General features: G+C 45.0%; 1 protein-coding gene across 3 annotated transcripts in view; it reads left to right on the forward strand.

The window, feature by feature from the left end:
* Nucleotides 1-26,832, forward strand: part of CFAP251 (cilia and flagella associated protein 251) — a 90,737-nt gene that overhangs the window by 1,958 nt on the left and 61,947 nt on the right. For all 3 annotated transcript variants that reach the window (XR_009566512.1, XM_060311066.1, XM_030860219.2), the window contains exons 2-9: nucleotides 893-1,296; nucleotides 1,949-2,359; nucleotides 7,810-7,950; nucleotides 10,321-10,430; nucleotides 15,468-15,579; nucleotides 15,896-15,976; nucleotides 24,778-24,855; nucleotides 26,143-26,193. Coding sequence is in view for 2 of the 3 variants with exons in the window: in XM_060311066.1 (XP_060167049.1) it covers nucleotides 913-1,296; nucleotides 1,949-2,359; nucleotides 7,810-7,950; nucleotides 10,321-10,430; nucleotides 15,468-15,579; nucleotides 15,896-15,976; nucleotides 24,778-24,855; nucleotides 26,143-26,193 (1,368 nt within the window). In the remaining variant the exon portion in view is untranslated. The remainder of the gene's footprint in view (nucleotides 1-892; nucleotides 1,297-1,948; nucleotides 2,360-7,809; nucleotides 7,951-10,320; nucleotides 10,431-15,467; nucleotides 15,580-15,895; nucleotides 15,977-24,777; nucleotides 24,856-26,142; nucleotides 26,194-26,832) is intronic.

A 26,832-nucleotide genomic window follows, 5' to 3' on the forward strand; every position in this document is an offset into this window, starting at 1 on the left:
GGGGCGCTCACCCCACCTGGGCTCGCCCTAGGGCAGCTCCAGGCAGACCTGAGCTGGAGGAAGGGTCCACGCCTGGGCTTTGTGCCCCCACGGACGCACACACCTGCTCCCCGCACCCCCCATGAGGAATGTGGCAAAGTTTGGCAGTCGGAAGAGGCTCTGTACTAAGGGCCCTAGACTTGAAATCTTAGCAATTTTTCAGATGGCGGAACTGAACATTGAGAGGTCTGCTTCTTACTCGCTGTATGATCTTGCATAAGTCACTTCACCTCTCAGAGCTTCAGACTCTTAAGTTTGCTGTAAGAAATAAACGAGAGAACATGCTAGGCTTTTTAACTTTCTAGACTGCTACCATTTCTCAAGCACTCTGTGCTGCAGCTGGAGCATTTTACATATGTCATTTCATCTAATCTTCACAACACCCCCAGAATTTAGGGTTATCATTTTAATTTTGCCTGTGAGCAGATTTAGACTCCGAGGGGTAAAGTGACTTGCCCAAGGTCACAGAGCACCTGAGTGGTGGAACTGGGATTCAATGCCAGGAGAGGCTGACTGGAAAGCCAACACTTTTAACCGCTAAGGTACCTGCTTCTTCCCCTATTCGTATTATTAGAACTGTTGCTAATGCCTGGGTTATCATTTTGCTGCCTGTGGGAATATGAATAGATATATACTGAGTTAGAGGGCTCTAAAATTATCCTCAGAAAGATGAGGCCCGGGATCAATATTTTTAAAGATTTGAGACAGGCTTTCCCAGGAGTATGGCATTCTTTTTATTCCCATGGAAAGGAACAGAGCTGGTATTGCACATTTCATTGATGGGTTTGTGGACCAGGAAATCAAAATGGAAAACAGAGGGCCCTGCTGACTTTTATGCTCAAAATTTCTCTAGAGACATCTCCAAAGAGAAGAATGTCAGATGCAGAGGAAAACCCACTGGAAGAAACAGAAGAATATGGAGAAATAGAAATGGAAGAAGGAGAAGAAGAAGAAGAAGAAGAAGAAGAAGAAGAAGAAGAAGAAGAAGAAAAATATCCAAATGATGAAGGGCTAGAAAATATGCAACAGGAATTAAAAGAAGATAACACATTAGCGTGGAGAGGGTCTCAGGAGGAGGGGGAAGCGGAGGGAGAGGGAGCGGAGGGGAAAGAAGAGGGGGAAGAATTTGGGAAGGAGGAGGCAGCAGGAGCACAGGAAGAAACCACAGTGAAGCCCCAAGAAATCACCAAGTCCATGATCAGTTTGGAGAGACTTACACCAACTGATTCCCAATCAATCTTGTCAGGAACACTCCCAGTAAGTAGGAATTTTCATTCATTCAATCATTCGTTTGTTCATTCATTCATTCCTAATCATTAATTGAATGCTTGTTACCCACTTACCTGCCAGGCTCTGTGGATATAAAACCAAGTAAGACACAATCCATTCTCTTAAGGAGCTCTAGGGTATGTAGGGAGGCAAACATTATAAAACTAAGTGCAGTGATTGAGAGGTACCTAGGAGATATGTATCTATATAAAGGCCACTTGACCCAGCTTGGAGGATGATCAGGGAAAGCTTCCTGGAGGAGGTGTGTACCAGGGCTGACTTAAAGGACAGGGGTTAGCTGGAGTGTGCTTGTCTAAACAGCCTGTAGAAATCACCTCTGGTCCAAGGAGAAGTGACTCTCTGTGGCTCTGTGGTGCTTTTGGAGGCCACCAGTGCCACTTAGAAGAATAATTCTGCTGTTGTGGGTCTGCTAGTAGGCCAAGGATAAACCTGACACACCCATGATTCATGTTATTTGAGTACAGAATGTCCCAGGCTCTTTTTAAAAAGTGCTTCATAATTCCGATGTGAGGCTAACACTAAGACTGGCTGATTAGGAAGAGAAAGGAAACTAAATGAGGGCATGTAGCAGCGTGTACTGTATTTGGAATCACAATCTCCTTTCTATTTCTTTTTTAAGAAAACCTATAGTGGTAGAGAGTCAAAGCATTCATTACAATCAGAGCTTTTGGAAACATTCGAACTTCCAAGCATGGCCTCGCAATTAGAGTTTCTTGATTTGGATCTAACCACTTCTGCGGGACAACAGCTTAGTTCCCCTGAAAAGCAGCCTTCGGGCGAGCTTGCAGAGAGAACCGACCAGAGGCCCCAAGATGAATTGGGACAAGAAAAGAGACACTTGGAACCAGAAAGGGGAGACTTGGAGCCAGAAAAGAGAGAAGGGAGAAAAGAAACAAGAGTATTATACGTAAATGAGAAAAAAGAAAAAGAATTCCAGCCCAAAGCAAGGATCCCTAAGGGGTCACTGGTCTCCACTGCCACCGAGGACATTTTGTTCCAAAAGGATGACGGTGCCAACGTGTATCCCTTGGTAAGTGCAACATGCTTTTAAATTTCCCCCAGTGTTTTGAGAGTATTGTGAAATAGGGGAATTTTATGCATATGGAAAAAAATACCACCAGAAAGCTCCTTTTTAAGCTAATCACAGACCCGTGTCTTTGTAAAGTTCAGTTTGGAGCTGTGGCTGGACATGTGTGACAGTATGTGGACAGGAACGCTGCATCTGGGTTCAGCAGCGTTGCTCTGCAGGCAGGAAATTCCACACGTGGTTTGTCCGTTGTATAGGACGCTGTTTTCTTGGGGGAGACTCAGAATCGACCTCTCCCCTTTCCCCTCTCTTCTCGCTCCGTCTGTCTCTCTCCCTCCCTTTCCCTCTCTCTCTCCCACATCATGATACTCCTCCTCCATACCACCAATTCCTTGCCTTTCCCTCCTCTCCTCGCCTCTTCTGCTGTAACTGGCTTGATCCCTTTACCAGCTCCTAAAACCACCACAGGTTCCTAAAACTATCCATCCCAAGATAGACCAGTAAGTCAAAGGTCTGGAAAAAGTGAAAGCCACCGGGAAAAGCACCAGGCGGTCCAAAGGAGTCTGCCTTTGCTGCCGCTGACAGTGTTCCAGGGAGGCGCCATCTGCGAGGGTAAAAATATTATCATTTGCCAAGAGAAGGAAGAGGAGGGTTTTTTTTTTTCCCTTCTCCTTCTTTCTTCCTCCATCTGCTACTTTCTGAAAATTGTTTCCTAGGATTCATCTTTTTTTCTCCCCCCACCGTAGATTCATGCCTTTGGAAGATTTGTAAGTGATGGACTGTGTGTACTTAATGCAGTTCCTAACACAGAGCGAGCACTTGACAAGTGTTAACAACTAGGTGATGGCGGTGACGGTTGAGCTGGCGGTGGTGACGGAAGGATGCCGAGGGGGAAGTGCAGAGAACTGACAGCCTCCTTTCTGTAGATTTGGCTGACTTTGAGCAATGGAGTTAAAGGTTCAAGCTTGCAGTTGCTCAGTCTGAAAGAAAGAGTAATTGAGTTTATTTATTTATTTGGCCACACTGAGCGGCATGTTGGATCTTAGTTCCCCAATCAGAAATTGAACCCTTGCCCTCTGCAGTGGAAGCTCAGAGTCCTAATCACTGGACTGCCAGGGAAGTCCCAAGAATAATTGAGTTTTAGAGCCCATGAAGACATTTGTCTTGTTTAGCCAACTAACCAGAAATCAGGTAACGTCACTAATTAGAGCAAGCGATCTTTTTATCCAGGCCCCAGCTACCTGGACTTGACAAAAGCCACTGCACAGGTCTGGGCCCCCGTTAGCCTTGGACTCACCACAGAACCAAACTTTCCTAGGCCTTCTCTCTTTGCAGGTTTGCTTAGCTCTTTGGGTGCGCCGTCTTTCTTTTTCCTTTCCTTTCGCCTTTATTGTTTCTTCTTTTTGTTAAAATGAATTAGTGCTCTTTATAAATAAAATATACAAAGGCAAAGATTCCTCTTCTCGAACACACTCCCATCCCAATCCCATTTTCCTGAGGTGACTACTGTTGCAGTTTGGTATAACTATCTCTCCAGACCTTTGTTGGTACGTATATAAACATGTATCTGTGCGCACACACGCACACGATTTGTGTTTTTAGTTGTTCGTTTTTGCAGTGAGATATTCTGCATTTGTGCATAAATGTTTTTGCACTTAACATGTCTTAGAGGATTTTTTGTATCAGTGCGTGTATATCCACTTCCTCATTTTAAATTCGGCTGTTTCCTTATTGATGGCCATTCATGCTGTTTCTAATTTCTTGCTCTCACCAAAGGTGCTTCAGTGAGTGTGTGCCCCTCCATCTCTGTGCTCGCAGCATCCTCCTTTTCCTTTGGGCTCCCCCAGCTTATCCCAAAGGCCTGTAATAACTCGCAGTGCTCATGGTAAATAGACCTAACCGTGAATACCACCTCCAGCCAAGTAACAAGGTATCGTGTTTATGAGAAGGAATCATATAACTATCAAATACAGTGAAATCTGATTTTGACAATAAAGTTTTGTTTTCCAGATGACCATGTTTTAGAAGAAGATTGTTGTAAGAGGTGGCTGTCTCCATCATCATTCGCCATGAGTGTTAAAACTAGTGCAAAATGCGATGAGTGTTAGTACTGTGTGATTTCGGTTAACGTGAGGGCTGCTCAAGCAAGGAAGTTCTGTTACTACTGAGTGAGGTCAGCCTAGTTTTGACCTTGAAAGAGGTTTACCTGGAGACAGGAGTCTAGTTAAGAGTGTTTTCTTTTTATAACTAATCTGTTAAATCTCAAAATAAATTTCCAGGACGACTATAAGGCCTTTTAGAATTAGCAGGTTTCCAAAAGAACCATCTCACTTGAAGAAATTGGCTCTTAAGAACCAGCCAGATATGAAATAGTTCCGTTCCTAGAAGTTGCAGCTTGAGGCAATTATGATTCCGTGATTCTACCACTCACACCCACACAATAAAAGACCTAAATATAAATATAAATTACAGCGAATGAGCAGATGGAATCAGGAGAGAATGGGGAATGAAGGGTGCAGGAGAGAGAAATCGGCCACGTTGCCCACTCTGTCTTGGGAGAAGTATACGGTGCATCCATTTAACCTTAAGTATCATTCAAAGGTCAGAAAGGAAACTCACCAGATTTCATTTCTTTATTTTTTTTTCTCTCGGCCGTGAGGCATGCAGGATCTTAGTTCTCCGACCAGGGATGGAACCCGCGCCCCCTGCAGTGGCAGCTCGGAGTCTTAACCATTGGACCGCCAGGGAAATCCCATCACCAGATTTCATTTCTATGCTCCAATATAACCCACTGATTTTTGGTAACTAATCACTTAGCCATCACTTTAAATACTCTACCACATCAGCCTTGGTTAAGTCTTTAAATAGACTTTATTATTTGGGAGCAGTTTTAGGTTTATAGAAAAATGGAATGAAAAACACAGAGAATTCCCACATACTCCCTTGTGCCTCCTTCCCCCCTCGTCTCCTCTATTATTACCATCTTGCATTAGTGCAGTACATTTGTCGCAATTGATGAGCCAATATGGATGAATTAGAATTACCTAAAGTCCATAGTTTATACCTTAGGGTTCACTCTGTGATGTACATTCTCTGGGCTTTGACAAATGCATAATGACATGTATCTACCATTGTTGTTTGATACAGAGTAGTTTCACTGCCCTAAAAATGTCCTGTGCCCTACCTGTTCATCTCTCCCTCCCCCTTATCCCCCCCACCACAAGCCCCTGACAACCATTGATTTTTATTGTCTCCATAGTTTTGCCTTTTCCACAGTGTCATGTAGTTGGAATCATACAGTTTGTGGCCTTTTCAGGCTGGCTTCTTTCACTTAGCAACATGCATTTAAGGTTCCTCCACATCTTTTCATGGCTTGCAACCTCATTTCTTTTTATTGCTGAATAATATTCCATTGTATGAACGTACCACAGTTTATCCGTAATTTTTGTAAGAGACGTTGAATACAAAAATATACATAAACAAACTACTATTGAATTGGAAGCAGTAGTTGGATTTATAGTACCTATTATTTTTCATTTCATGAAATTTTTATTTCGGACTTGTTCCTGGCAGTGTGGAATTTTTAATCCTCCTGAGGGAATTTTGTCTCTTTTATACTTTATCCTTCCAGGGAAAATCGTGTATAAGGAACAAATACCCAGGCTGAATAATTGCCTTTCTTACGAAGTTACTTAGTGACTTTATTATAACTTGTCCATTCTACGTACTCTCGTTCAGTAAATTGAATTTCACGACATTAAGTGCTCACTGTGTGTCTGGTACTGAGCTGGGTCTAGGTCCTGGGGAGAAGATGAATAGGAAGTTGTTTCTATTTACTGTTGAAGACTTTCTTTTTTTAAAGGAAACGTCTTTATTGAAATATAACGTATAAACAGAAAGAGCACACGCAAGTGTAGAACTCATTGAATTCTTACACAGCAAACACGCCTGTGTAAGCACCACGTAGCTTTTCTTTTCTTTTTACATCGAGGTAGAATTCCCATCCATAAAATCCACCCTCTTAACTTTTTCTTAAAAGATTGTGGTAAAAGGCACATAACATAAAATTTACCACCTTAACCATTTTTATGTGTAAAAGCTCAATGGTATTAAACACATTCACACGGTTGTGCAGCCACCATCATCACCCGTCCCCATAACCCTCTTCATCTTGTGAAACACACGCTGTACCCACAAACACCAGCTCCCCAACCCCACCCCGGTCCCTGGCTAACTGCCCTTCTACTTTCTGTCTCTATGAATTTGACTACTCTAGGGACCTCATATAAGTGGAACCATTCAGTTCATATTTGTCTTTTTGTGACTGGTGTATTTTACTTATATAATATCCTCAAGGTTCGTCCATGTCGGAGCATGTGTCAGAATCTCCATCCCTTTGGAGGCTGAATAATACTCACCTTTTGTTTATCCATTCATCTGTTGATGGACACTGGCTTCTTTTCCACCTTTTGGTTACTGTGAAATATGCTGCTATGGACACGGGTGTACACATATCTCTTTGAGACCCTGTTTCCTGTTCTTTGGGGTAGGTACCCAGAAGTGTAATTGCTGGAGTATATGGTAATTGTATTTTCAGTTTTTTGAGGAACCTCCATACTGTTTTCCACAGCAGCTGCACCATTTCACACTCCCACCAGTAACGCACAAGGGTCCCAGTTTCTCCACATCCTTGTAAAGTTTACCCTTTAAAATTAAAAAAAGTTTTTAAAATTTATTTTTGTTGAAATATAGTTGATTTACAATGTTGTGTTAGTTTCAGGGGTACAGCAAAGTGATTCATATGTATACGTATATATATATATATATATATATATATATATATATATTCTTTTTCAGATTCTTTTCCCTTATAGGTTATTACAAGATATTGAGTATAGTTCCCTGTGCTATACAGTAGGTCCTTGTTGGTTATCTGTTTTATACATAGTAGTGTGTATCTGTTAATCCCCAACTCCTAATTTATCCCTCCCACCCCCCCTCCCCCTTTTGTAACCATAAGTTTGTTTTCTATGTCTGAAAATTTCCCTTTTCCAGTATACAGTTGATTGGTTTGTAGCCTGTTCTCAGAACATTTCCGTCGCCCCAGAAAGAAACCCATACGCAGTAAGCAGTCGCTCCCCATTCCCCCTCCCCTCACCCCCTGGCAACCACTCATCTGCTTTCTGTCTCTAGGGATCTGCCTATTCTGGACATTTTATGTAGATGGAGTCACACAGTGTGTGGTCCTTTGCATCTGGCTCCTTTCACGTAGCATCACGTTTTCAGGCGTCATCCACGGTGTAGCGTGCTCTTGAGGACTTCTCAAGGTGATGTCTCTTCATTGGCTGATGATGTGAATCCTTCTCCTCCAGGACTCAGGCCGGGAGTACCCGGCATCACAGCTCTGGGTTCGTGCACCGTAGCGTCTTCCCGGTTTTACCTTTGTCTTCCAGGCCATGACCTGGTCGTTCGGATGGAACAGCTCCCTTCCTGTTTACTACATTCAAGATGAAAACCAGAGAGTTCTTCTGTATGCCAGTGCTCACACTGCGGTCATCTACAATGTCTTTAAGAATAACCAGCACCATCTTCAGGTTTGCAGGTTTTCTTACTTCAAGTGAAAGAGGTTGTTTTTAACCTGAATACAGCACTTTGGTTGTTATTGTTGTTGCTTTTTTATTAATTAATTAATTTTTGGCTGCGTTGGGTCTTTGTTGCTGTGTGCAGGCCTTCTCTAGTTACGGCGAGCAGGGGCTACGTTTTGTTGTGGTGCGCAGGCTTCTCATTGCGGTGGCTTCTCTTGTTGCGGAGCATGGGCTCTAGTTGCGCGGGCTTCAGTAGTTGTGGCACGTGGGCTCAGTAGTTGTGGCTCGCGGGCTCTAGAGCGCAGGCTCAGTAGTTGTGGCGCATGGGCTTAGTTGCTCCGCGGCATGTGGGATCTTCCCGGACCAGGGCTCGAACCAGTGTCCCCTGCATTGGCAGGTGGATTCTTAACCACTGTGTCACCAGGGAAGTCCAGCACTTTGGTTTTTATTTCAGGGGTCAACTTCATTCCATCTCATACACATTTTCCCTCTTCTCTTCTGAACCATAGCAAATTTTTTTTTAGGAACACATTTTATTGTTCGTTTTCTCTCTGATTCTAATCAGAATAGCAGTTGACTTTAATTTTATAGTAACTAGAATCTAAAGCATCTGTATTTTTTACATTTCTGTAAAAACGTGGTCAGGAGAGACCATGTTGTCTCCACAGGACTATGGTGAGATGCAAAGGGCAGGGATTCGGACCTAATTAACACTCAGACTCCTTTCCAGGGCTCAAAGGGCTTTGATCCTCCTACTCCTGCTGAGAAGTGAGTGTTAATATTCCCATTTCACAGGAGAGGAAACTGAGGCTCAGAGGGATTTAGCTGACTTGCCCAAGGCTGTGCTAGCAGATGCTGAAGCCAGGTCTTACATCCAGGTCTCCTGACTTTAAAGCATTAAGTAGGTCAGTCTTTCCTCCTGTCTCCTCCCTCCAGCACCTGGCTTTATTTACACCCTGCTCTGTGCCTCCCCGAATGCCCCACATGCCTGCCTTCCCCTCAGTGCTCTGCCTCCTCTGTTCCGGATGTTTTTGACCCCTTTTTCATCATTTACCTGTCCAAATGTCACGTTTTCCTGGTGTCTGACTTTCCACTAGTTAACCCGGTAAACAGTTCCATGTTACCCTTTTCAGTTGACATATAAGGACCTTCCTTAGTCAATGCCTAGATCAGAAACTTCACAAAGTATTTTCCAAGAGCTCAGCCAGTATTCAGCATCGTGCCAGGGATCCAAGACACGTGGGTGTAACTTAAGGAATTTGCTTTCTAGAAGTCCTGAAATACACACACAGTCAGCAAGCAGCCCTTCTCAGAGCTTAGTTGAATGTGTAGCACTGAGCACAGAGGTAGCGGCAGGGGGAGAAAGCACAGTGTGGTGGGCAGACTCAGAGTCAGGGGGGCGGGCGGGGCAGAGGGGCTGAGAAGTAGGAAGGCGTCCAGCCTCCGCAGAGTTGGATGGCTGGGAGTGGCCTTGGCCATTTGTTCGTTTGTTCATTCATCCCACGTGTATTTATCATAACCACTATGTTTCAGGTGATGGGTCTGTAGTCATGAACAACATAGATCTAGTCCCCCCTCATGGAGAGACAGTCGTTAAACAAGTGAACACAGAAGCATATACCTAAAGATTTTAACAGTTGCTCGAAAGGAAACGTGAAAATGCTCTAAGAGGGAAGCATCAGGGTGAGAGGAGATTCCTCTGGATTGGGTGGGCAGGGAATAAAAAAGTGCTGTTTGTGCCAAGACCTGAAGGCTGAGCATGAGCTAGCCCGGGGCCGTTTTGCCGGGGAACAGCATCCCAGACAGACAGAGCTCCGAGTTTTCAGGCCTCGTGCATGAGGCCCAGACAGAGGCCAGAGTGAGCGAGGGGTGACACGGAAGGAGGGAAACAGGGGTTGTTTCCCGGCTGCCATCTTGTTTGTGTTTCCAGAAGATTCCTCTGTTGTGTGGGGAAGATCGTAGGAGGATACGAGTGAAAGCAGAGGCCCGTGAGGAGGCTTTGGTTCCAGAGCTGCTCAGTGACCTGAGTGAGCAGTTTTGGGGGAGATGAGGCTGGTAGGGAGGTTCTAGGGGGCTGGAGGTGGGGGGACCTGGACATGTATTCTCAACGTGGGCTCAGAGTCGGGTATACGCCTCGACCCCTAGGAAGCCACTGTTCTTGCAGGGAGTGCAGCTTACCCTGAGAGTGTTTTGAGGGGAAGTTTGAAAACCTCTGGCTGTAGAGAAACACCAGGGAAGGCGGGTGGGAGTAGGATTTTCAGCCAGCGGCATCTGGAAAGGGAGCTCAGGTGTGCCTCCGGGGCCCCGCCTTTCCTGCTGGTGCCAGGGCTGGGCCCCCCCCAACCCCTGTCTCAGAGCGACTTCTCTCCACGTCTGCAGGGCCACCCCAACGTCATCTCCTGCCTCTGCATCAGTGAAGACAGGCGCTGGGTCGCCACGGCTGACAAAGGGCCCGAATGCCTGATAATCATATGGGACTGCTTCACGGGGTAGGCATGTCGTAGCCACTTCCCCCCGCGTTTTTGTACAGCGTCTGCCACCGTGACCCGCAAAAAAAGGAGTCATGCCGGTCCAGGGATACAGAAGCTGGTGCTGGGAGGCAGGGCGAGGGGCGAGGTTCTCAGGGGAGGTTGTCTTACTGCCTCAAGGCCTGTTGGGATGACATTACTTTGGTGAATTTCCCATGGGTGATTCTTGGCTCTCTAAGCCCAGAAACTTGGTTTGTCGGTGGCCCCCAGGCAGACAGGGTTGAGGGAGGCTAACTCACACTCACCCAGCTGGGAGACCCGGAGAAATTATGTGACTTTCACCATCTGCCCCCAAAAAAAAAAAAAAAGACTAATCGTACTTACTGTCTTCATTTCCCTGGGCTCTGTAAGAAATTACCCCAATCTGGGTGGCTTAAAATCACAGAAATTTATTTTCTCACTGTTCATGAGGCCAAATGTCTGAAATTGGGGAGTCTGCAGGGAGCTCCTGGGGCCCTGAGAGAGAATCTGTCCCATGCTCCCCTCCTCCTTTGGGTGGTTGCTGGCATCCTTGGTGGTCCTTGACCTGTAGACACGTCACTTCAGCCTCTGCTTCCATCTTCATGTGGCGTTTCCCCCTCTGTGTCTCTCTGTAAGGTCTTCTCTTTTATAAGGACTCCAGTCATTGGGTTTAGGGTCCACCCTAACCAGTATGACCTCATCTTAACTAATTACATCCGCAGAGACTCTCTTTCTGTATAAGCTCGCTTCGGAGGTTCTGGGTGGAATGAATTTCGAGGGGGCGCTATTTGATCTACTTTACTTACCCTACCGGATTGTTAGGAAGATCAGAGCACAGCACCTGGCCCAGGATAGATGCTCACAGATGTGTGTCCTTTCGTAATTCCTGGTCCTGGAGGCAGAGAGTAGTGCTAGATTCACTGACAAGATTGTAAGGCCTTGGTTGGGTGTGTAGGGGGGTGGGATGGGGTGAGGTGGGGGGTGGACGAGTCCAGGTGGAGAAGAAGTTTAGGAAGAAGTTATGTTGAATGTTCTGTGACACAGGAACTGCTCTCTCCCAGGTGACCGGTGGCCTCCATAGGGCCATATTACCTAATCATTTCCCCTGGCCCCTCTGACACCATGTCCCCTGGTCCTCATCCTGCTTGCTGTCTGTTCCCTCTCAGACTCTTTTCAGCCTCATCCTCCTCTGGCCATTCCTTAGCTGTGGCCTCAGGGCGTGAGGATGCTGTTGGTGATGTTCTCCAGCCAGGCAGGAGCAGAGCCAGGGTTTGAAACTGCGCCATCTTACTCTCAACAGCCGTCTCAGTGTTTCCTGTCTGCTGATGGGGAAGCTGCTGGAGGACAGTCCACCTGCATGTCCCGTGGGCATCTCCTGCTAAAATGTCCAAAAGTCCTGCGCCTCCACCTCCAAATAACTTCTGAACCCACATCCACCGCCTCTGCCCACCCTCTCCTGCTTGGGCCATTGCAGTAGCCTCCTGACCGATCTCCCCCACTGCAGTTTCGCTCTTCAACCCAGCCTCCGTGACACTGAACCACTTTTAAATGTATATACAATTCACTGGCATTAATTACATTCACAGTGTTGTGCAGCCATCACCACTATTTCCAGAACACTCACAGCACCCAACCAGAAAATCTGAACTAATGAATTCCTCATTCTCCCCTCCCCTCAACCTCTAATCTACTTTCTAGCTGTAAAGATTTGCCTATTCTGGACATCTCATGTCCGTGGAATCATACAATATGTGGCTTTTGTGTCTGGCTTCTTTTACTTATAATATTTTCAAAATTCTTCCATGTTGTAGCATGAATCAGTACTCCATTCCTTTTTTTAGCTGTTTAAGATTCCATTGCATGGATATAACACATTTTGTTTATCCATTCATCTGTTGATTTTTTTTTTTTTTTTTTGCGGTACGCGGGCCTCTCACTGTTGTGGCCTCTCCCGTTGCGGAGCACAGGCTCCAGACGCGCAGGCTCAGCGGCCATGGCTCATGGGCCCAGCCGCTCCGCGGCACGCGGGATCCTCACGGACCGGGGCACGAACCCGCATCCCCTGCATTGGCAGGTGGACTCCCAACCACTGCGCCACCAGGGAAGCCCCCTGATGTTGTTTTAAATGCACATGTGTAAGGGGACTTCCCTGGTGGTCCAGTAGTTAAGACTCCATGCTTCCACTGCAGGGGCCACGGGTTCGATCCCTGGTCAGGGAACTAAGATCCTGCCTGCCTCGAGGCCAAAAAAAAAATACACATGTATGGCCATCATCATATATCATCATATGGTTTTTCTCTACAACATTTTGAGCGTGATCTTTTCCCATGCGCAAAATCCTAACGGGCTCCCCTGCTGCCCGTTGTCAGCTCAGCCCTTGTTACAGGGAGTACACGCTCACATCCTAGCCATGCGAACACTTCCCCCACGAAATCAAATTCCCTTCTGCTTGCCTAGCGGTCATCTCTAGCGATTACATACTTTTCAGCTGCAAGAAATGGCACATCCACCTGACACACACGAGGGAAAGTCATCTCCTGCATCAGGAAGTCCTGAGGCAGGAAGGATGGGCCCCTCTGGTGCCTCTCTTCTCTCAAGCCTTTGCTGACAGCTCCCCTGCCCCAGGCAGAGCTGGCCTCCATTCAAACAGTGTTTATCCTTTGCTTTTTTCTTGTTTATAGAGCTGTCTCCCCCACTAGACCGGAGGTGACTCTGGCAGTCATTTTTTAAAATTACAAAGTGAAGTGTATCTGTGGTTAACAATTAAAATGATATGTCGATATGAGTTTTATGATATTGCAAATGATGACTCTGGGAACCCAGAAAGGATTCTCTGGTTTTAGAATTAATATTCACCTTATTAAAGTGATAAACGGTACTTCTTCCTTGAGATATTAGTTCAACTTAAATCTTACTCCGTAAATCTAGCGTATTTTTGCAATTGCCTATAAGGGGGCTTTGATTAATGTTTGGTCTCACAAATTTTATTAACTCCTTTTAAACATTTTAAACTGCATTTAGAAATTGATATATTCAGTTTCATCTTTAAGTTCTTTAGTAGTCTGATTAACAAATAAATCCTTCACCAGTACTTAAGTAATTCTTGTAAATCTAATAAATTAGACATAAATATGGCAAGTCCTAAGTTCTCTTAAGTGTTCAAGTATTGTTTATAAACCTAATACAATTTGAATTTAAAATCACAAGTCTAAATCAACTACAGACTTTCAATTAGAATCACAAATTAATCTGTTAGAGACTCTAATATGTTAAATTCTCTTAAACATGACCCATTCTTAAAAAAAGGAACAAATTCTCTTATCACAAATATGTTAAGAGTACAGGTCCAACTGACTTATCTTCTCTGCATTTAATTCTAAATATCCCTGGGGATGAGATACACCTTCCCACGAAGAACGTCATTATGTCATTCCCAACAACTTTAGGACTCCCTTCCCAAGGCAATTTTTGGGGCCACGTCTCAGTGGGATAAAATATCTCAAGTGACAGAGAACCAGACAGGTCCTCAGCTAGGGCACAGACTTGGTTCCAGCCAATTGGGACACCGATGTGACATACTGAGGCCTGTGTGACATGCTGAGGCCTGTGTATATTTGCTGTAACAAGGTCTCCATAATGAAAAACCAACGGGGGGTCTGCATAGCCCGCGTTCCGGGATTAAGTCTTCCTAGCACCCACTCTTCCAGTGGGAGTCAGGGACCCCCACCACATCACAGCTTACTTCCATCATTGCTTCAGCTGTTTCTTGCATTTCTTTGGCTCTCTCAGGTATTCAGATATCATCTAATTAAATTCTGCGTGTGTTAAGGCTTTGTCTGCATCTTACAGTTCTAAAGTCTTGCCAGTGACACAATACAGACGTGTAAGAAAAAAAAAAGTAAGTCCCCCTTCACCCAAACCTATATCCAGAGTCACCATGTAGTTTGGAGTTCATTCCTCCAGACTTTTTTCTACACACACACACACACACACACACACACACACACAGTCTCTCTCTCTCTCTCTCTCTCTCTCTCTCTTTCCTCTCTCTCTCTCAGGATGATGCTACGTCTACTGTTTTGCTATTTGCTTTTTTCCACAAAACTTTGGTCACTTTCCCAAATCTACCTCATTCATTTTGAAGGTGGCATGCTTTTTCATTGTATGGTTTACCATGATATTTTTTAAACAAATCCCGTATTAATGGATATTTATGTTGTTTCCAGATTTTTGCTATTAAAGCAGTGCCACAATAAACATGAACTGGCATTTATCTCTGTTTACTTTTGCTATTATTTCTCTAGGGAAAATAAGTTGTAGAAGTGGAATTGGCGAGTCTTAGGGTCTGTGCATTGAGGATTTTGACAGATGCAGGGAAGGTGCTGTCGAGAAAGCCTGTGCTTGTTTACACTCCCCTTCTGGAGGAGGACGCCGGCTTTCCTGAGAGCTAGGATGGTGTCCCAGACGTCTTGTTTCATGTTCTCATCCTTCACGCCTGGCACAGAATCAGCGCTCGATAATGAAGGAGAGACTAGAGCTCCAGGAGAGAACAAATAGCATGTTTACATGCTGCCCTGAGTTAGTTTTTGTTTTAAATTTGAGGTAAAATTCACATAACATAAAAGTAACCATTTTAAAGTGAACAACTCAGTGGCATTTAGTATATGCACAGTGTGGTGCAACCACCGCCTCTTATCTGGTTGCAGAACATTTTCTTCACCGCAGAAGGAAACCCTGAAACCATCAGCCTTCACATCCCGCTCCCCTACCCTCTGGAAAACACGCACCTGCTTTCCGCCTCTATGGATTTGCCTATCTTGGAGGTTTGATATAAATGGACTCATACAATCTGTAGCCTTTGGTGTCTGGCTTCTTTCACTCAGCACCATGGTTTCAAGGTTCATCCGTGTTGTCGCCTGTGTCAGTGCTTCACTCCTTTTTTATGGCGGAGCAACTTTCCATCATGTGGGTGGACCACGTTTGTTTCTCCGTAGCTGTTCTGTTCCTGACCTGGGTGTCCCCCGTCCTGTCTTGCAGCATTCCTGTGCACACGATATTCGACAGCTGCCCAGAAGGTGGCGGCATCAGGGCCATGGCCATCACCCACGATGCCAAGTACCTGGCGACCATCTCAGACGCTGAGATCCAGGTACAGGGCTTGTCACGGCAGCTTCAGCGGCTGGCCCGCCCGTCACAAGTGTCCCCGCAAGCAGCTGTGCTCAGGCTGTGTGGCGTCTGTGGTTCTCTGGGTGGAGGGGGGTGACCGGTCAGGGGCTCCTGCTCAGGCCATGTGGCGTCTGTGGTTCTCTGGGTGGAGGGGGGGTGACCGGTCAGGGGCTCCCTGCCTGTGGCTTAGCTCACTGTGCTTTGCTTAGCGGAGGTCACTGGCTTACCACAAGAGGTGTAGGTTCCTCCAGTACCCTTCAGGAATCTTCTCACTCTCCTCTGTCTGCCATCACTTACAGAAAGTTTGCATCTGGAGGTGGACTTTAGCGGTGGAAACACCGGCCTGCACTCTTAACCTTCCCAAAGAGTATGGTTTTCAGGTGAGTTCATTTCGAGCCTGTAAAGATCCACCTAAAGGTATGCTGAAGCCAGTTCGAAACTACTTTTTGTTTTACTGGAGCTTTGTTATGGTGCCCAAGAGCTTTTAAAAAACTCCTGTCCATGATCTCATTTTATTTTTGACGATAATAGCTAATTTTTTTTTTTTTCGGTACGCGGGCCTCTCACTGTTGTGGCCTCTCCCGCTGCGGAGCACAGGCTCCAGACGCGCAGGCTCAGCGGCCACGGCTCACGGGCGCAGCCGCTCTGCGGCATGTGGGATCTTCCCGGACTGGGGCACGAACCCGCATCCCCTGCATCGGCAGGCGGACTCCCAACCACTGCACCACCAGGGAAGCTCTGCTAATTTTTTTGATCACCTCTTATGTGCCAGATTGTGCTAAGTTCTTTGCATACAATATCTCATGTAACCCATGCAAACATGCTGAGAAGATGTTACTGTGGGATTCATATTACTACGATTAACTATCAAATAACTGGTCTAAAGTTACCCAGCTAGCAGCCTTTCTTATTCTAGAAGCATGTTCTGAACTGCTCTTATTATAGGGGAGTTATTATTCTCGATTTGTGTGAGGTGACTTGCCGAGGGCACCCAGAGCATTGACTCTGCTGCTCTGCATCGTCTCATTCATGCTCGCAGCCGCCATTCACCTGCATTTATTGAGTACCTACTGTGTACCAGACACTGTGGTAAGGATGTACATGGCTTGTGTGAACCAGAACCCAAGCAGGGGGTCTGGGTGACTGGACTCAGCAAGGCACACATCATTATCAGCTTTATGTCTCTCCTGCTCTCCCTCCGCCAACATTCCTTCTGCTCCCTCAAAAAAATTTCCTTCCTTGTTTTTTTTTTTTGGCCACACCACATGGCTTGTGGAACCTTAGTTCCCCGACCAGGGATCAAACCTGCACCCTTGACAGTGAAAGCGCGGAGTCCTAACCACTGAACCGCCAGGGAAGTGCCCCCCACAATTTCCTTACTTCTCAAAGCTACCAGCCATACCTGGGTATTTAGGATGGGTTTTTCTATTGCTACCAAAAATGCATTGGGGATTTTGATAGAGATTGCATTGAATCTATAGATTGCTTTGGGTAGTCGTGTCATCTTAACAGGATTGTCTTCCAGTCCAGGAGCATGGATGTCTTTCTGTTTATTTTATTTGTTTCTTTTTTAATAGATTTATTTTACTTATTTATTTATTTATGGCTGTGTTGGGTCTTTGTTGCTGCATGCGGGCTTTCTCTAGTTGTGGCAAGCGGGGGCGACTCTTTGTTGCGGTGCGCGGGCTTCTCATTGTGGTGGCTTCTCTTGTTGCGGAGCACAGGCTCCAGGCACACGGGCTTCAGTAGGTGTGGCGCACGGGCTTAGTTGCTCCGTGGCATGTGGGGTCTTCCCGGACCAGGGCTTGAATCTGTGTCCCCTGCATTGGCAGGCGGATTCTTTGTTTTTTTTTTTACATCTTTATTGGAGTATAATTGCTTTACAATGGTGTTAGTTTCTGCTTTATATCAAAGTGAATCAGTTATACATATACATATGTTCCCATATCTCTTCCCTCTTGCGTCTCCCTCCCTCCCACCCTCCCTATCCCACACCTCCAGGCGGTCACAAAGCACCCAGCTGATCTCCCGGCAGGTGGATTCTTGACAACTGCGCCACCAGGGAAGCCCCTGTCTTTCTGTTTATTTACGTCTTCTTTAATTTCTTTCAGCAGCAGCAGCATTTTGTAGTTTTCAGCGTACAAATCTTTCACCTCCTTGGCTAAATTTATTCCTAAGTATTTTTTTTGATGCTATTATTATTATTATTTTTTTTTTTTTTTTTGCGGTACGCGGGCCTCTAACTGTTGTGGCCTCTCCCATTGCGGGGCACAGGCTCCGGACGCGCAGGCTCAGCGGCCATGGCTCACGGGCCCAGCCTCTCCGCGGCATGTGGGATCTTCCCAGACCAGGGCACGAACCCGTGTCCCCTGCATCGGCAGGCGGACTCTCAACCACTGCGCCACCAGGGAAGCCCCTTGATGCTATTATTAAGTGGAATTGTTTTCTTAATTTTCTTCTCAGAATGTTCATTGTTAGTGTATAGAACTTCAACTGATTTCTATACTGCAACTTTGCTAAATACACATGGCTGTTGAAATTTTGGGAATTCCCTGGCGGTCCAGTGGTTGGGACTCCGCATTTACACTGCAGGGAGCTCAGGTTCAATCCCTGGTTGGGGAACTAAGATCCCCACAAGCCGCGTGGCGTGACCCAAACAAACAAAAATGGAAATTGATTAAAGTTAAAGTACAAATTCATTTCCTCGGCTTCACTAGCCACATTTCAGCCACTCATTATCCACATGCGGCTGGTGGCTACATTGTTGGCAGCACAGGTGTTAGAACACCTCCACCCCAACGGGAAGTGCTGCTGGACAGCACCACACAAGCCCCCCAGCTCTGGGTGAGCCCCACCCTCAGCCTCCTCTGGACCTGGACCCCAGTGGGCTGAATGTAGCTGGGGAGAAGCACCCAATCCAGCGGATTCATCCTACTTGCAATTCAGTCACGAATTTCAAGATGGCCCTGGGCCTGGCTTGGCCGCTCTGGTCGGCTGTGACACTTTTCATTTCCAGAGACGACAGTTTCACACCTGCTCGTCCCACCTCCCCACTCCCTGCTTCCCATGCTCAGCGGGTGACCGCCCCCAACCCCGTGTTTCATTGAGAAAATGGAAGCCATCAGATACAAACACGGGCCTGTTCTCCCTCCCCAGCCTGCAACACACCTTCAACCCCGCCATCTTCTCTTTTCCCCTCTGACTGCGGCGAAGGGCCAGCGCACTAGATCCCCCCCACACCGCTGGCTGCCTCAGGGCCCTTCTCCTGCAGCTGTCAACTCTCCCTCTACTGAGAATAAACACGCTTCAGGACCACTGGTCCTGAGAGAACTCCTCCGACCCCACGTCTCCTTCCAGCTACGCCCTCTGCCCCTCTTCCCAGGGAAACTTCTCAGAAGCGCTGTCCACACTTGCTTTCTCTACTTCCTCGTCTCATTTACTTTTTTTTTTTTTTTGCAAGAAATAGTTGACTTCTTTACACTTTATTGCTAAATAAGGCATACATGCAAAATGTGTACATTTTAAGGAAGAAATAAAATGTACCTGTGTGCTCACCACTGGATCATGAAATAGAATGTTACCGAAACCCTAGAAACCCCTGTGTTCCCCTCCCCGATCTCATCCCAAGCTTTGCGCCCGAGTTAACCATTATCCCAAATTTTGTGTTATACCTGCCTGTGCTTTTCTTTATACTTTTCCCCAGTGATGTATGTATCCTTCAATACTGTCTTCTTTCATTTTACCTGTTCTTGACCTTTCTATGTTTGGAATCAGACTAATTGCTTCATCTGCTCAGCATTGTTTCTGAGATTCACTGATGTCGATTCTTGAGCTGTAATTCCTATTCACTTTCACTGCTGTACAGTTTTTTGTTCTTTGAGTGTCACACAACTTATTTATCCATCCTCTGCTGATGGACATTTCTGTTCTTTTCATCTGTCCTCCACCCACCCACAGCTCTATCAGAACTATGCTTATCACGGTCACTGGTGTTCCCAAATCAAACAGACATTGTTGAACCCTCATCACACCCTTCCCAGTGGGGTCACAAGACGCTTCTCCTGCTGTCTCCCCGGCCGTTCTTTCTCAGGTTCCTTTGTGGCTTCTTCTTTCATTTTACACCTTCTAAATCTTGGCGTTCCTCAGGGTTTGGTTCTGGGAGTTCTTCTTCTGCCTCTTCCTCTTCTTGCCATGCTTGCTTCTTGGGTATCTCATCCCAATGGCTGTAAGTACCATTTATTTCCAAGGTCGATGCTGGACTCCTTCCTCTCCTCCCTGTCTGCACTGCCACCATCTAGTCCAGACCACAGTCACCTCTGCCTGCATGACCTCTGCATCCTCCCAGCTAATCTCTACTGCACGCTGCTGCACCCTTGCCAATCTCCCCACAGCAGTCAGAGTGATTTTTTTTTTTTTTTTTTTGCGGTACGCGGGCCTCTCACTGTTGTGGCCTCTCCCGTTTCGGAGCACAGGTTCCGGACGCGCAGGCTCAGCGGTCATGGCTCACGGGCCCAGCCACTCCGCGGCATGTGGGATCTTCCCGGACCGGGGCACGAACCCGTGTCCCCTGCATCAGCAGGCGGACTCTCAACCACTGCGCCACCAGGGAAGCCCCAGAGTAATATTTTTTAAATAAGCAAAACGGATTATATCATATCACTCCCTGACTCAGAATCCTTCAATGCCTTCCCTTGTCCTTAGAATAAAACCCAGACTCCTCACTATGGCCTTCAAGGTATGATCTCTTCCCTCTATCCATCTCCCAACATCGACTCTCCTGTTTATTAATGTTACTTTGCATATTTTAATGAATTTTATAAAATAGACTCTTTGTGGAGGGCTCTGGCTTCTTTCACCCAACATAATTTTTTTTAAAGATGTATTGTTTATTTTTAAAATTTTTATTTATTTTTATTTTTGGCTGCGTTAGGTCTCTGTTGCTGTGCATGGGCTTTCTCTAGTTGAGGAGAGCGGGGGCCACTCTTCGTTGCAGTGCACGGCCTTCTCATTGCGGTGGCTTCTCTTGTTGTGGAGCACGGGCTCTAGGTACGCGGGCTTCAGTAGTTGTGGCTCACGGACTCTAGAGTGAAGTCTCAGTAGTTGTGGCGCACGGGCTTAGTTGCTCTGCGGCATGTGGGGTCTTCCCGGACCAAGGCTCGAACCTGTGTCCCCTGCATTGGCAGGCGATCCTTAACCGCTGCGCCACCAGGGAAGCCCTATTTATTTATTTTTATTATTATTTTTGGGCTGCCGTGGGTCTTTGTTGCTGAGTGCGGGCTTTCTCTAGTTGCAGCGAGTGGGTGCTAGTCTTTGTTGTGGTGCGCGGGCTTCTCATCGTGGTGGCTTCTCTTGTTGTGGAGTACAGGCTCTAGGCGCACAGGCTTCAGTAGTTGTGGCACATGGGCTCAGTAGTTGTGTCTTGTGGGCTCTAGAGTGCAGGCTCAGTAGTTGTGGTGCACACGCCTAGTTGCTCCACGGCATGTGTGATCTTCCTGGACCAGGGCTCGAACCTGCACTAGCAGGCGGATTCTTTTCTTTTTAAATAAATTTATTTATTTTTTATTTTTATTTTATTTTTGGCTGCATTGGGTCTTCGTTGCTGTGCATGGGCTTTCTCTAGTTGTGGCGAGCGGGGGCTACTCTGCATTGTGGTGCATGGGCTTCTCATCGCAGTGGCTTCTCTTGTTGCAGAGCATGGGCTCTAGGCGCACGGGCTTCAGTAGTTGTGGCATGCGGGCTCAGTAGCTGTGGCTCGTGGGCTCTAGAGCACAGTCTCAGTAGTTGTGGCGCACGGGCTTAGTTGCTTCACGGCATGTGGGATCTTCCCAGACCAGGACTTGAAGCCGTGTCCCCTTCATTGGCAGGCGGATTCTTAACCACTGTGCTACCAGGGAGGTCCTTTGTTTTTTATTCTTTATTTTTATTTATTTTTCTCCCACCCTATGCTTTATTCACTTTTTTTAATACATCTTTATTGGAGTGTAATTGCTTTACAATGTTGTGTTAGTATCCCCCATCCCCTCCCTGTTGAGCCTCCCTCCCACCTTCCCTATCCCACCCCTCTAGGTCGTCGCAAAGCACTGAGCTGATCTCCCTGTGCTGTGCAGCAGCTTCCCACTAGCTATCTATTTTACATTTGGTAGTGTATATATGCCGATGCTACTCTCTCACTACGTCCCAGCTTCCCCTTCCCCCTCTGTGTTGTCAAGTCCATTGTGTACATCTACATCTTTACTCCTGCCCTGCCACTAGGTCCATCAGTACCATTTTTCTAGATTCCATATATGTGCGTTAGCATACGGTATTTGTTTTTTTCTTTCTAACTTACTTCACTCTGTATGACAGACTCTATGTCCATCCACCTCACTAAAAATAACTCAATTTCCATTTTGTGTTTTTTAAACCATTTTTTTTTCAGATCTAGAAGTTCCACTTGATTTTTTTAAAAAAATAGAGTTATCTGATTGCTGATCATCAGGGAAAGGCAAATTAAAACCCCAGTGAGATATCACCTCACACCTATCAGAATGACCACAATATAACAAATATTGGAGAGAATGTGGAGAAAAGGGAACCCTCGTGCACTGTTGGTGGGAATGTAACTTGGTGCAGCCACTGTGGAAAACAATATGGAGGTTTCCCAAAAAACTAAAAATAGAACTTCCATATGACCTAGCAATTCCACTCCTGGATATATATCTGAAAAAAACAAAAACACTAATTCAAAAAGATACATACACCCCAGTGTTCGTAGCAGCATTATTTACAATTACCAAGATATGGAAGCAACCTAAGTGTCCATCAACAGATGAATGGATAAAGAAGATGTGGTACATATATATAATGGAATACTACTCAGCCATAAAAAACCTGGATCTCCTGGGGGTCTCTTTCTGTAGATTACTTTTTTTTTTTTTTTTTTTTGCGGTACGCGGGCCTCTCACTGTTGTGGCCTCTCCCGTTGCAGAGCACAGGCTCTGGACGCGCAGGCTCAGTGGCCATGGCTCACGGGCCCAGCCGCTCCGCGGCATGTGGGATCTTCCCGGACCGGGGCACGAACCCGCGTCCCCTGCATCGGCAGGCGGACTCTCAACCACTGCGCCACCAGGGAAGCCCTGTAGATTACTTTTCTCCCTTGTTTTTCAGTCATTTGGACATGTCTCTTGCCTATGCCTGGTTGTTTTTCATTGAATGCTAGATGTTGTGCTTTAAAAAGCATAGGAATAATTTGAGGCTCAGGTTGATAATAACTTACTCCAAGGAAGACTTACTTTCGCTTCTTAGAGGCCTTTGGCAAAGTGGTCGCCTCGGTCTAATCAGAGATTGAGGTGATTTGAGGCTGATTTTCAGCCTTTGTGAGGCCTGATCCATGCACTTGCTTTCACCAGTTCTTCACCCCACCCAGGCCTTTGTGTTGTCCTGAAATTGATCATCTGACATTGGCATTGGTAGTTTACATTCCTGAAATGAGGCAGCAGTCAATAGGCAAGGAATAGGACATGGGGTGGGAGAGGCAGGAATGGAACTTAAAAAGCATTTCTCAGAAAGCAAATACCATATGCTAACATATATATATGGATTAAAAAAAATGGTTCTGAAGAACCTAGGGGCAGGACAGGAATAAAGACGCAGATGTAGAGAATGGACTTGAGGACACGGGGAGTGGGAAGGGTAAGCTGGGACGAAATGAGAGAGTGGCATGGACATATATACACTACCAAATGTAAAATAGATAGCTAGTGGGAAGTAGCTGCATCGCACAGGGAGATGAGCTTGGTGCTTTGTGACCACCTAGAGGGGTGGGATAGGGAGGGTGGGAGGGAGACGCAAGAGGGAGGGGATATGGGGATATATGTATGCATATCGTTGATTCACTTTGTTATACAGCAGAAACTAACAGAACATTGTAAAGCAATTATACTCCAATAAAGATGAAAAAAAAAATCAAAGAAAATAAAATATTTCTTGGGACTTACCTGGCAGTCCAGTGGTTAAGACTTCACCTTCCAATGCAGGGAGGGCGGGTTTGGTACCTGGTTGGGGAGCTAAGATCCCACATGCCTCAGTGCCAACAAACCAGGATGTAAAACAGAAGCAATATTGTAAGAAATTCAATAAAGACTTTAAAAATGGTCCACATCCAAAAAAATCTTTAAAAAACAAACGAAGCATTTCTCCAACCCATCTCTCATCTGTCTCCTGCAGCCCTCCATGTCAGGCTGCAGCTGCCCGCCTCCCATGCATATATCATTTCAAGACTTATGCCTTGTCTCCCCAGGGATTTCTCACTTGTTACTTAGTTTCTGCATTTCAGGTTTCCTTCACTTCTATAGTGTCTGCAGGGTTGATTTTTGGGGAGGGAGCCAGGCAACCCATGCTACACACCATCTTGGCAGGAATCAGAACCCCCTTCCAATATTTTGCATTCATTCCAAGTTCCCTTGTGGCCCTGTTAAATTTAGAAATGAATACACAGCAGTCTTTGTCCAAAAGGACACAGAATAAAGGTTATTGGTGAATATACTAGTTTACTTTTGCTTGCTCCAATTTATAGATGATGAATTATAATAAATAAGACTAAATAAGAAAGGAAACACGTTTGAGACCATTAATTTTAACACTCAGTATTTAAATTATATTCCTATTGCTTACAAAATGCCATGTCTTTTTTTTTCTCATTTTTTTGTTTTGTTTGTTTGTTTTTGTTATTTTGACCATGCCACGAGGCATGTGGGATCTTAGTTCCCTGACCAGGGACTGAACCTGTGCTCCCTGCAGTGGAAGTGTGGAGTCTTAACCACTGGACCATCAGGGAAATCCCCCATGTCTTTTCTGTTTTATATTCCTACTCAGTTATTTAATTAAAGATATTATTTAGGGCTTCCCTGGTGGTGCAGTGGTTGAGAATCTGCCTGCCGATGCAGGGGACACGGGTTCGTGCCCCAGTCTGGGAAGATCCCACATGCCGCGGAGCGGCTGGGCCTGTGAGCCATGGCCACTGAGCCTGCGCGTCTGGAGCCTGTGCTCCGCAACAGGAGAGGCCACAACAGTGAGAGGCCCTTGTACTGCAAAAAAAATAAAATAAAATAAAATAAAATAATTTAACTTTAACATTCAGCTTAACCATAGAGAAACAGAAAATGTATTATAATGTAACATATTTTCATACTTTATATTTCAGAGCTACCTTACTTTTAATCCAACAAATAATAAAGAATTGGTGAGCAATAGTAAAACACAAGCAATATATTATAAGTGGGTAAGTAGAAATATTTTCATTTGTTTTAAATGTATAAACAAGTATGTGTTTATTCTTTAAGTACAGATCTTTTGGTAATGTAACAATATAGTATCTACTTAGAAAGCAATAAACATATATTAAAATGTTTTGATTTAATTATAGCATTTATTTTAGTCCCATTGGAAATTAGCATATTAAATCAGAAGCAGATAATTTAAATTTCATTTAAGTTTTTAAAGTAATGTGGCAAATATTTATGTGAATATATTTAAGGTCTAAAATATATTCAAGATCAAGGGTTTTTCAAGATCTTGGACTTTATTCCCTTTCAAAAAGGAATTAACAAACAGATTGGTCATATGTATACTGACACAGGGAAAAATCATGAGATTAAAAAAATATCAAAAGTTAAACATAAAATTACCATATGACCCACCAGTTTCTAGATATATACCCCAAAGAATTGAAAACAGGTGTTCAAACAAATACTTATGCACAAATGTTCATAGCAGCAGCATTATTCACAATAATCAAAAGATAGAAACAAATCAAATGCCCATCAACTAATGAATGGATAAACCAAATGTGGTCTATCCATATATGGAATATTATTGAGCCATTAAAAGCAATGAAGTACAGACGCCTGCCATACTGTGGGTGAACCTTTAGAACATTATGCTGAACGAAAGAAGCCAGACACAAAAAGCCACATACTCTATAATTCCATTGATATGAACTGTCCAGAATAGGTAAATTCATAGAGACAGAAATCAGAATGGTGGTTGTCAGGGGCTGGGGGGGATGGGAGGTGACTGCTTAATGGATAGAGGGCTTCCTTTTGGGCTGACGAAAGTGTCCTGGAACTAGAGGGAATGATGGTTGCACAGTATTGTTAATGTACTAAATGGCACTAAATTTTACACTTTAAAAGGGTTAATGGTTAATTTTATATTAAGTGAATTTTCCTCAATAAAAAAACGCTAAACAAAAACGCTTTGAATTGCTGATTTTCAGTGATATTCATTCCTTCAGGTATTAATTATAGCTTCAAAGCCTTATAAATGTAGAATTCAGATTTGCATTAACTACCACTTAATCACAATCATTTGTGGCGTTTTTATGTATTTACTTTTTTTTCAGAATGTTTCTAGATGTCCCTAGAGACAGCAGGTTATCCTACCTGTAGAAATTGCAAAGCTCTGACGCTGTTCAGATGCATTTGTTTTGATTTTTGCTGTTATGTAGCTCTTCTTTTGGAAACCAAGTCTTTTTTTAGTAGTGATTTTTTTTTCCTATGCTTATCAGTATGAAGAGGGAGATATACTTGTTCACAGTGCCCCACTTTTAACAGAAAAAGTGAGTATGCCTGTTGTGCTTTTTCTTACGTCTGACTGTGGAGAATAAATATGTGTGTGTCAGCTTAGTCATTTTGGGCTTCTCTTTGTATGTATCTTTATATTGCAAAATAATTTGAAATTTTTACTTAGGTCCTTTACCATACTGAATGGCCAGTTAAAAATAATGGACAGATTGTTCAAAATAATATGGATAAAAATAAATGGCAGGGACTTCCCTGGTGGTCCAGTGGCTAAGACTCTGCACTCCCAATTCAGGGACCTGGGTTCGATCCCTGGTCAGGGAACTAGATCCTGCATGCCGCAACTGAGTTTGCATGCCGCAGTTGAAGATCCTACACGCGGCAGCAAAGATCCCTCGGGCCGCAACTAAAAACCAGCACAGCCAAATAAATATTTTAAAAATAGATAAATAAATGGCAAAGAAAGTTTACTACCATGAGAAAATACCCAAGAAAGTGATGATTTTTATAATGTATGTGTGCACATGACAAAAGATGAAAGTTAATTTGGGGTGAAATAAGTAAAGCAGTTGAACATGAGTGGATCCCTTTAAGCTGCTCAGTTTTCAGAGCAATAAAAATGATACTGGGTGCACTTCCCTGGCGGTCCAGTGGTTAAGACTCGGTGCTCCCAATGC

Source organism: Globicephala melas, chromosome 13 (genome assembly GCF_963455315.2).
Source record: "Globicephala melas chromosome 13, mGloMel1.2, whole genome shotgun sequence".
In the NCBI taxonomy this organism is placed as follows: Eukaryota; Metazoa; Chordata; class Mammalia; order Artiodactyla; family Delphinidae; genus Globicephala; species Globicephala melas.